The sequence below is a fragment of the Clarias gariepinus genome, chromosome 1, assembly GCF_024256425.1.
Source record: "Clarias gariepinus isolate MV-2021 ecotype Netherlands chromosome 1, CGAR_prim_01v2, whole genome shotgun sequence".
NCBI lineage: Eukaryota > Metazoa > Chordata > Actinopteri > Siluriformes > Clariidae > Clarias > Clarias gariepinus.
In genome coordinates, this window is record NC_071100.1 from 27777870 (window position 1) to 27789958 (window position 12089).

Genomic DNA, 12089 nt, shown 5'->3' on the forward strand with positions numbered 1-12089 from the left:
GGAATGATGGTGTTTTTCAATATTCTATGATATCAAAGAAATTCAGTTTGTGCAATAAAAGTATTGAAGGCTAGGGTACCCAGCCCGTAACTTGGACTGCTTTTATATAGCAGTTGCTTTGTTCTCAATTTGGGAATTTTGACTTGCAGAATAACAGGACAATAAGAGTAAAAACTACTTTTATTTTTACTATATAATCCCCTGATACACCAGTGCTTGAATACCACCAAGGGACACTCGAGCCATATTCGCACTTGTGGGACTTGTGGGACTAATAAAGGTTTATCTTATCTTATCTTATCTTATCTTATCTTATCTTATCTTATCTTCACTTGTAAGCCGCTAGCCCCCAAGGAACTCCTTTAATTTCCTGTAATGTGCTAGTAGTGTTTGTGAATGGTTGTGTGTACACTTCTCACAGACAGATGCGTCTCTTCCACAAGTTGGCGACATGTTATCCGTTGATTTTTAAGTATCAGGCGTTACCACTCGCTGAATGTTTACTGAAAAGACTGGAGTGGGCTACAAGCCACCTCGGCTGGGTTCGAGATAAGAGTCTGATCAGCGTACTGTACTTGAAGTCATCTGTAAATGTCAATCAGTTTTGCGCCTTCATTCTTGAGAAATTTCATCACAAGTTCCAGTTTCACCTGAAGGCCAACTCGTATATCCTCAAACCTAGACAGACTGACAGTTTTGGAATAAAACAAGCAACACTTATCCAATTTCCATTTCATAAACACCTCCGGAGTGTTTGGAGACTGTTCCCTGCATCATCACCATTCCATCAACTTTTTAAATAAATCACTCGTCACAGAAATTGTCAGTGTTATCACGTTTAAAGGATGGCCTCAGTGCTCTAGAGGGTGGTATAAATGAATCTAATCACCTAATCTAATTTTCCTTTATGTTGGTCCTTATACACTAGGGTTTGACCTTGCAGAAATTACAGCGGTTATTTTTATACAATGCCCACTGGAGAAACACGAACTCATTATCATTTCACTTTATCCTGGATTTTAATTTCAACTTTGTTGTATTTATGCACATCCTTTCAATAAGTTTTTTTTATTATTATTAAGTGTAAAATTATGTCTTTTTTTATTAAATAGTACAGAAAGCAAAACAAGGATCTTGAAAAAACTAAACGAAGAATAATGGAAATCGCCAATTATGTTGATAAGGTATGTCGTAACGTCCAGTTGTGTTCTTTATTATTGTGTAATTCAAGGATTTTTTTTATTTACTCTCTACTGTATTTAACATATTAAATTAGAGTTTCATTAATTTATTAAAGTCTTTGACTGCAGGTGGGCAGTATGATAAAAATGTCATATTATAAAAAACAATCAGGATGTCCAGAAATATGAGACAACATTTAAATTCTGTCCTTTTCATTTAGGACTGGAAAGAAACGGAACAAAGTATAAAATACCTCCTTAGGATTTTTCCCTTCGAGTGACGAATGCAGTACTGTGCAAAAGTCTTGAGCCAGCCCATTTCATCATATAAAATTTAATTAAATGATGTAAATTAATCTAAGAAAATGTGAACAAATGTGCGACAAAAACTGCGACAGGATGCAAAGGGGCTAAAGATACATTTTTTAAAAGTTATGTTAAAACCTCAGCAGCAGCCTCATTTTCCCTTTCATCTGTTCCAACCACTCAGCATTCAGCACCACCAGTACACTAATTACTGGCCTGATCCTCTGTCATCATCTGCACCAATTCCTCACTGGATTATACCTTAAGTTGGTGTTTTTTATGCTTAAATGATTCATAGGTCACTGTGTGGCTTAACAAACAAAAAGTCATCTAAAACTGGTCAGCTACAGGGAACTGTCTGTTGCAAAAATGAAAGCCAAATAGAAGCCTAGAGAACTTTTTCTCAAGACTACATTAAAAATACAAGAAAGTCTGGCTCAGCGTAAACAAGACTTTTGGCGTAAAACTTTTGCACAGCACTATATGTTTAGATGGCACTGATACCAATGTATGTGATCCAGCATGAATCACTACACTAACAAAATTATACATTACATCATTAAAGTTATAAATGAATGCAATATGAAAGTTTGGTAACAATATTCCAGCAAAACAGCAGCTCATCCTGCAATTAAATGTATTATTTATGATTACAAATAAATACGAAAAAATAACATTTACATTTTACAGTGATACAGCATGTGGTTTCGATATGAGTTTGTGTAAAAACATACAGATGTCTCAAAAAACATCTCTAATTATTAAGTGTGTTGTGATTGTTCAGTTTTACAGAGCTCTAAATATCCGAGTGCCTCTGATTGGTCTGGAGGTGTGGACCGATCGAGATCAGTGCATTATCAATGAAGAGCCCAACGCCACTCTGTGGTCCTTCCTACAGTGGAGACAGAAGCTCAAGTCCCGCAAGAAACATGACAACGCACAACTTCTCACGTTAGTACATCTTTACTAGGAGCAGACCCGCTTCAAATTAAGTCTTTTCTTGTAGGATAAATCCGCTTCCGCTTCATATACTGTATATATATATATATAATAATTATTATTATTAAAAAAAAATTTTAACTTAAGTACTATTTTCCAGACATAGTCATTATGTTATAATAATAACAATAATGAGAAATAAAAGTACATACAAAAAAATGATGGAGACAATAAACACTGGGCCTAAAGTCCCCGAGTACAATGCACCTGTACAATGCTGAGTTATGGCAGAAACCCAGCTCGGCCAGGTCGGGATTTATGAGATCAGTATTAGAATGAAGGATGAATCTTTGGAACATGATCAGTTTGATGTGGAGTTGAGGGAGCAGGACAGACTAACGGACTAATATTCTGCCGCATCGCTCTGTTTAAACAAATATAATTTCCCTCGGGTGCAACATTCAGAGAATCGAAAGTTTATAAAACCGTTAGCCAATGTGAATTTCTAAAAGACACAGACTTTAATGATTTAATAAATATTTTTGCACAGTTGAAAATCAGATATTGATTTTAAAGACTAAGTGATTCATTCATATTGGATTTTTATTAAATGTTCTGAAAATTGCCGTTGATGCTAATGTCCCGTGATACACAGTTTTAGTCTCTTTTTTTTTTTTCATTTTTTCTTTGTCTTTATTAATGATCGATAGCTCCCTTCCTTCTGCTCACTGGCAACAAAAGGCTCATATTAGGTCACCACTGTTTCCATCACTCACTCATAACCATAATATCATGTGCTTAATGCATATTGATGTCTTTCTATTCTTTCCTTGGCAGGGGGGTGATATTCAAGGGCACCACTATTGGCATGGCTCCCCTTGAAGGCATGTGCAGCCATGAAAATTCCGGTGGCATTAATGTGGTAAGACAGGAAATGGATTGTTTTTGGACTGTACCACTGTCCCAATCATGTGTGAACGTGAGGGGCTCTGATGCATAAGGGGGTCTGGTTGAGAGATCAATATCACTCACACAACTGATTAGACTCTAATAGGCTCTATTAGCTTGCTTAGTGACAGACGGGAGCTGTGAGAAATACTAGTGTGGTGTGACGGGGTTCAACGTTTTCACAAAAAGTGCACACATTTTTTTTTTTTTACAATTATTAGCCTTTTTATGCTTAATTTATGTATTTCATATAGTTGCTTCTGAGGCTTTGTTTAATGCTTCCTATGAAGTCAGACAATTACAGTAAGGCTTTTTAATGGACTGCCTGTACAGTCCCTCTGAACACAACCATTAATCTTTGTTTTTCTTCCAAGCTGAAATGGTGCTGTGTTCTACATGGAATCAATGCTACATGCTCATCATTAAATTATCAGATTGTATCCTGCGGATGGGGGGGGGGGCGTTTGGGGGGCATTTCAGTTACACTGTCTTGGTACCAAGCATGTATATGTCACAACAATTTTGAACACTTTATTTTCCCTGATATAATCGAGTTCCTTTTATGTGTTTGTTCAGATGAAAGCGCCATTTACCGACTAAGAAAGCAATCAAACCGCCAAATTTTTGCAAATGCACATCGAAATAATGATTTCACATTTTTTATCTGTAAGAACAAACACGCTGTTATTGTTGCACATTCTCAGAGGGTATGCTGAACAGAAATGGATATATTATAAGCATTAGGCATGATGGAGCCATCGCACACTCTGTTTCCTCTCAAATCAAATAAGAGAGACTGCATTTGTACTTCAGGTTCTGTATTATGGGGAACAAGACAAAGAAAATATATATAGTCAATGCTGAAATTGTGAGCACGAGGTCTGCTAGGAAAAGGAAACTGGGGAAAAAAGTGTTGCAGATTTGAAGTCAGATTTTCCAACCCTTGAAACATTAAAGCTTTGGTCAATGGGTTGAATAATTTTTTTTTTAAACCTGCTATAGTGTGTGTCATTGGGGGAGGCTCCAGACATCATACTGTGCACTTGGGGTTTAAGATAGGTCAAGTAGAATCAAAGTTATCACTACTTTTATAATGTGTAAAAGGGAATGCTGTGGTAAAAATATAGAAATCACAAAGTGCGCATATAATAATTATTATTCTTTGGACATAGAAACAACCAAAAACAACATTAAAAACGCGCTATCATTTTTATCTGTGGTATTTATTTATTTAAATATATAAAAATAAAATTCAATCCATCATATGCCTAGGTTGTGCTGAAATAAGGATTTAAAACTCTATATTGCACAATCCTGACTCCTATAAATTGTTTAATAAAAATAGTAATGCAAAAATTGCTGGATTTTAAGGATTACTGTGTATAAATATTATATGATTTTGGATTATTAATATGTTTACAGAGGAAAAAGAATTAACAACATTTTCTAATTTTTTTTTTATTCTTGCCTTTGTCTTGTTTTGATGCCGTTATACATTAAAACAAATAGACATATAAACCATTGCAGAATGCTTCATCATAATTTACAAGTTCTGACGATTTAGAACTTGTGGCATGACAACAGAATTGATGAAGAATGAAATGATTACAGGATTGACCAGGGGATGTATTCAGCCCCCTCCCTATAACATCCTCAGAATCCTAAACAGCCCTCAGCCCTTGGAACTCTAATGGACTGTAATAGCACAGGGATATGTTGTAATCTCTACAAACCTAATCAGCATTGACAGCATATTCCAAGTGGCTGTTCATCCCTGAGCGCCGTCCCCGTCCCCTGTGACTGCTAATAGCTTATGATTGATGTAGAAATATCTAAAGCCTCCAGTGCCTGTTTTGTTCTGACTGATTAGAAAATTGTTTCACACATGAAATAAGTTACACTGAAACCTCTCTCTCTTCTGAAACAAAAAGACGTGACATTTAATCTTTCAAACGTAGAAGCCGCCTAACCGCAAGTGCTATAATTCCCGCAGGATCATTCGGAATTGCCGATCGGGGCAGCTGCCACCATGGCTCATGAGATCGGCCATAACTTTGGCATGAGCCACGACCATGAAGGTTGCTGTGTGGAAGCCACAGCCGAGCAGGGAGGCTGCGTGATGGCAGCAGCTACGGGGTAAGTGCCATCAGGCTAATCCATGCTGGCCAGCCTTCACTCTTTCCATATGGTGCAGCAAAAAATGGCCTAGGGGATGTTTGTTCTGTCTACGTTCCGTTATCCAACCTCCTGCATATACGCTGATAATTTACATACTCAACAGGCACCCGTTCCCTAAAGTCTTCAGCCGCTGTAGCACGAAGGACCTGGATAACTACTTCCAGAAAGGAGGCGGGATGTGCTTGTACAACATGCCTAACATGAAGGACCTGGTGGGGGGGAAGAGGTGCGGGAACGGCTTCGTGGAGGAAGGCGAGGAGTGTGACTGCGGAGAACCTGAGGTTAGACCACACACACACACACACACACACACACACACACACACATCTGTCATACTCCATCCTGGTAGGTATCCTTTGTCTAAGTAAGTGAAACATCTTTAAATAATTTTCATTATGAGATGATAAAGCTAATATTGAAATATACTTTAAGATTAAAAAAAGAGCATCAATCAGTTTTGTAAATAAAACAGCTTAACAGTTGCATGAAATAAAATGAGAAACGCTGTAGATCAATTTAATCAATCAATTGTGAAATACAAGACACATCTAAATTAAAAAAATCGCCATTTTGTCAGTTATTCGTCATAAAGAAAAATATGAGATATACTATATTCAGACTCTTCTGATTGGAACGCGTGTTTATTCGAATCCGATTTTCATTTTCATTTCTGGGTTTTGTCTCTAAACAACGAGAACAGATGGTAAATCTATAAGCACTTACTCAAAATGTAAATCAAAAAACAACAACAAAAAAAAAGAAAACCCCACAATGAGTGACCGAAACGTGGCGGAGAGAAAGGAGAATTTCATCTTCCTGCAGAGCTGCAATTGGCAGGTTGTCAGGGCTTGTATTATGGATGGATGGGTTACCATCTGGTGTAGGTAAACTTGGGTAGCCATCCCCGATTATATATCATCACCTGGACTTTTACTACGGCTACGGCTGCTGTAGTATACCTCAGGACTCGCGCTGTGCATTATGCTAAGAAACCCTTCATTATTTATTTATTACATTTACCAGTGCGATCCTGAAAGCAACCTGCAGGCTGAGTTCGCAGGAAATGAATGCGCACGCCGTTACAGCTACCCTAAGGCAACCTTTCAACATTCCACACTTATCTAGCCGTTGTACACTCCAGCGTAGAGACGGATTTGCCAGCGACGGTCCTGCTATGCATTGTTGTGGGTGTGTTAATTATTCTCATTCAAGCTTCGTCTCTCACCACCTGCTTCTTTTGTAGCGCTGGAAAAGCGTGCACTATGTTACGATTAAGTGTGTGCACTGTGTGTGTGTGTGTGTGTGTGTGTGTGTGTGTGTGTGTGTGTCGAGCTAGATTTGTGTGTTGACTGTCACCGTATAATTAAGGGGTGTAAAAGCTCTCAATCTGCGAGTACCCTTTTACTTCAGCATCACTACACTGATGTGGATAATCTCTGATTACCGGAGGCTTTTTTTTTTTTTTCTTTTTCCTTTTACTTAATCACAGCAATCAAACCAGCTCTGTTCACCACCCACGGCTGATGTGCCGGTGATATGAATGCGTGTGTGTGTGTGTGGTCTTGAGGTCTCTGTGAATAACTCGGCTTGTGCTAAGTGACTGAATGAGTGGGTACAGGGTCACACAGTGATGTGTTTCAGTAGCAAAAGCACAGAGGTGGCTAACGTGTGTGTACTGTATGTGCGCGCGTGTGTGTGTTTTCTGATCCTCCTACAGGAATGCACGAATGACTGCTGCCATGCCAGTAACTGCACTCTGAAACAGGACGCTCAGTGTGCCCACGGCGTTTGCTGCGAAGGCTGCAAGGTCTCTGATTGTCATCACACTATTTCTGTTCCTTTCTTCCCATTTGCCCTCTCACTTCCTTTGTTCTAGATCATCTTTTTCTATGAATCACTCTTAGTTCTCTCTCTCTCTCTCTCTCTCTCTCTCTCTCTCTCTCTCTCTCTCACACACACACTTCTGATACATGTTGTTACATCTTCTGTTGTCTTCGTTCGTCTTCCCCATCTTTTTCTTGATCTGTCAGCTCTCTCGTCATGCACGTCATCCCAGTCTGTAAATAAATGTAGCTTAAAGACCAAAGTGTGCCGTTTTCCTCTGCGTCCTCAGCTGAAGCAGGCAGGTACGATGTGCCGTAGCGCAGCAGGCTCATGCGACCTCCCAGAGTACTGCACGGGCGGATCACCCTACTGTCCCTCCAACGTTTACCTCCTGGACGGATCCTCGTGCCAGTACGGCCACGCTTACTGCTATAACGGCATGTGCCTCACTCACGAGCAGCAGTGCCTGCAGCTATGGGGCTACGGTGAGAACACACACTTCATACAATGTCAGCAGGATGGAATTTCAGTCCTGTCAGACCTCTAGGCTCACATCGAGCCACAGATTGGAATAGATACACACACTCCACTCTCCTGCTCGCACCAGGTGCATGGGCACTAAATGGATATTTTAATATTGACATATGATTATTGACAATAGAAAATTTCATCCATTACATTCATTACACACTGCCTCGGCTTCGAATTTGTATTAATTATTATTCATTTAATCACGAGGGATGCTAAATTAATAGCCCTGCCATGATATTATCATCAATGATATTGTCATTATAAACTGCCTGGACAAAAGTCACATGTGAAGATTCCTCAGGCTCCCAGAACCATTTCATTCATGTCATCCCCTGTTTATTCAGTGTTATTGCCACATAGCGTAGCTGAGCCCCTGATCATACAGTACCACTGTACCTCCACAGGCTTCTACTGTACACTGACCACTATGCATGACGGGTACATCACTATGCATGACGGGTACATCACTATGCATGACGGGTACATCACTATGCATGACGGGTACATCACTATGCATGACGGGTACATCACTATGCATGACGGGTACATCACTATGCATGACGGGTACATCACTATGCATGATGGGTACATCACTATGCATGACGGGTACATCACTATGCATGACGGGTACATCACTATGCATGACGGGTACATCACTATGCATGATGGGTACATCACTATGCATGACGGGTACATCACTATGCATGATGGGTACATCACTATGCATGATGGGTACATCAAGTGTACTTCATGCACTTGGTACTGTGTTGTTCCCATCGCTCTTGATTTTTCTAAGAATGGACTCATTAGATCACATGACCTTTTGGCTTCAAAGTCCATTCTTAGAAAAATTAAGACTTTTTCCCCATAACTTCACTAACAAGTGGTTTACTTACAGTATGGCCACACATGTACAGTATGGTCACATAGTCTTTTTCCTTAAGTTTTTTTTTTTGTTTGTTAATGATGCAACTTCACTACGCAACACATTTAAGTGTTAATAAATGCATCGGACAGTTCTTAACCCAATCGCAGTCACTTCAGCTGTCTCCTTAGTTGTTTTCTTTGCTTGATGCAGGTCCTTCTGAAACTACGACTGCTTTTCCCAGCCAGGCAGTGAACAATGCAGCGCAGATGATCAAAGCTTTAGTTTTATTTATTTCAATGCTTGTTACAAATAAATTTGTAGGAACTCTAAACAAGTGTATAATTAGTTTATATTTGCCAGTGTGTGTGGGTGGTGGCATAATCTTTCTATATATGTAATACTTGTAATTGTTCATTAATTACATGTGATTGGTGTTTTTTTGCCTTGTCTGGCTTGGTTTAAGTAAGGAGAAATACAGTATGACAATTTTAAAGATGCAGTGTGGGGTTTTTTTTGTAAACACCCTATTAATTTGACAACATCAAAAAAAACAATTCTAATTTATAGCTTAACTACAGTTGTGTTGACATAATGTGGAGCAAAGCCAGAATTATGAGTTGAAGCATTTTGGAGGCAATCATAAAATTACACGCAGTTCAATAACCTGTAGTTTAGAATTTGCAGTTTGTAATTTGATTTTGTCATTCCATCAGTGCCTTCTGTTTTTATTGGTGTGCAAAGGAAAAGGAGGAAAAACACAATCCTTCCTTGAAAAATCCTCCAGAGAAGCACCAATTTGTTCTAATTTGCTCCCTTAATTGAGCAGTTGTGGAACTTTTTTTTTGTTTGTTTCTCAGCCTCGCTGATCAAACACTGGTTGAATTTGAGCTCCGCTCCAGCTGTCTGTGGGCTTCAGTCCAGTCAAACCTCCAGGCTGACATCAAGCCACAGATCAAAACAGACACACAATCTGTGCTCTCCTCACACACACCCCTGTGCACTTTGTGTGCACGGCACATACCAGTTATTGCCATATTGACACGTGCATTATTAATGATGATCGAATAATTTGCTTTCATAGTGAAATTACCAAGACTTATTGAACGAGTCCTTTTAGTCTGGCCTGATTTCCTGTCTATGTTGAATATTTTCAAAATTGGTAGGTATTAAAATGAAGGTTTAACGACCTAATAATGAGAAAACCCAATGTGATTTGTTCAGGTGCACGGCCCGCGCACGATGCATGTTTCCAGGATGTCAACGCGGCAGGAAATGCTTTCGGGAACTGCGGCAAGGACGCACATGGCAATTATGTCAAGTGTGCGAAAAGGTGAGGAAAATGATTCATACACCATTTTGGGTCAGTGATGGGAAACTCCGTAAAACCATTCTCCATCATTTATTAAGTCCTCGTCTGGCAGACAGAATGACCCTGCTGCAGGTTGCTTGTTCACATAATGGATTAAATTGGGAGCAGTTGGAATTGCGTTGTGCGAAAAACGACACGTTGTACTCATGACGTTCACAATCTTGTCTCCCGCAGTGATGCCAAATGTGGGAAGATCCAGTGTCACAGTGCCGCCAAAAAGCCGAAGGGCACCAACGCCGTGTCCATCGACACCACCATCCGCACAGATGGCATCGAGGTGAAATGCCGCGGCACATATGTGTACAGCACTCAGGACGGACAGGGGGACCTTCCCGATCCTGGCCTCGTCATGACTGGCACCAAGTGTGGAGAGGGAAAGGCAAGCAGACGACCAATGATTTCGCTCATATCAGTGAAAATAGCATCCTCGTGAGCACACGAGTCTTCATGCTCACGTTATCTTAAAAAAAGAAATATTGAAATGCAATCTACAGCGCAATACTCAAACTACGGTTTATTATTGGAAGTTTTCGAAATGCTTGAGGTTGAAATGCGCTTAGTTGTAATCAAAGCGAGAATTATAGAGCACAGCTTCTTCAGATCCTCTCCTGTTTATGCACTTGGCATAAGCAAATAATTGAATGCCTAGCCATCATCTGACCCGTTCGACTCCACAGCTCTGCTAACTGTGCATACTAAAGATTTTATGTCACTTGTAATTGAGCAGCTCACATAACTCTTGATATCTGGAGCTGGCAGAAGTGATTTTGGAGTCATTAGAAAGGTTACAGTCTATTTTATGTAATGACAAAAATGGATATTAGGTTGATGTGAATTATGAGAAAAGGTGATTATTATTATAGATAACAGAAACATTATTGTGTTGTAAACGCTGTCACCTCATCAAACTGATGACCCTGTCAAAGTTCATGAATTGCAGCAATCAGTTCATTTATTACCAATATCTTCTCTGCATTTTTCACTCACACCACACACACATACACACACACACACACACACACATCCCTGAAGTGTTTAACCTACTTTTAACTCACTTTATATCGCAACACCTTTGCAAATTGGAAATGGGAAAATGAGTTTCTTATTATGTTAAAGATATTTACAGTATTTACAGCCAAAATACACCATTGGTGCAGATTAATTTTTTTGTTATACATATAATACAGAAAATGGGTGCGCCAATGGAGCTACTTCTAAAGTTTATGCAACATTAATGTGACAAGTCTTGCATCACAAAAAACATTCAAGTTGCTAACTCCAGCTGTTTTGCAGAAATGGTTTTATATTTGCCCCAGAAATTATTAATATTTCTTCATGAGTATTGATGCTAAAATTGGTGTACGCTTCCAGAAGCATATGAAAAAGACGTGAAAATTGTTGTTGTTTTTTTTATGTTGCATTTTGTTCAAAATTACGAATTTTTTTAATCAAAAAACCTGTAGTGTCCGTAACCATGTCAAATTTATGTTGCAATATCTATACAGTTTAGCATTTTAAAATAATAAAAATTTTCAGGTTTATGTCTTTTCATGTGAAATCTAAATTGGCCAAGTTTCATCTAAATGACAATTAAGATCATAAATGATTTAAATGCAAAAAAGTTAGGGACGCTACGTAAAAGGGCATGAAATAGTATTTAGCAAATGTTTCTTTATATCTGATACAAATGTAAATATGTATGTTTATTTTCAAAAAAATAAATCATGGATCGGTAAATAAGAAGCGTTAAGAATCTAAGCAATGGTCTTAAATGATCCTATCTAAAAATTCACTTTTTTTTTCTTTGGCCGTTACTATTTATAAAATCAGAATAGAAGCCATCACACTTTCAGGTTTCTTTCCGAAGCATCTCTGTCTCATCTTAAGTGCAAGTAAGAAGAAAAGAGATGCTGATGAGGCAGTGGATGTTCATAGCTGCAGACAT

General features: G+C 38.9%; 1 protein-coding gene across 1 annotated transcript in view; it reads left to right on the plus strand.

The window, feature by feature from the left end:
* The window catches only part of adam19a (ADAM metallopeptidase domain 19a), an 87916-nt gene that overhangs the window by 66988 nt on the left and 8839 nt on the right, over positions 1-12089 (plus strand). The window contains exons 8-16 of the mRNA XM_053513767.1: positions 1113-1184; positions 2272-2438; positions 3264-3348; positions 5368-5510; positions 5656-5833; positions 7270-7359; positions 7666-7861; positions 9997-10105; positions 10319-10523. Of these exons, the coding sequence (XP_053369742.1) occupies positions 1113-1184; positions 2272-2438; positions 3264-3348; positions 5368-5510; positions 5656-5833; positions 7270-7359; positions 7666-7861; positions 9997-10105; positions 10319-10523 (1245 nt within the window). The remainder of the gene's footprint in view (positions 1-1112; positions 1185-2271; positions 2439-3263; positions 3349-5367; positions 5511-5655; positions 5834-7269; positions 7360-7665; positions 7862-9996; positions 10106-10318; positions 10524-12089) is intronic.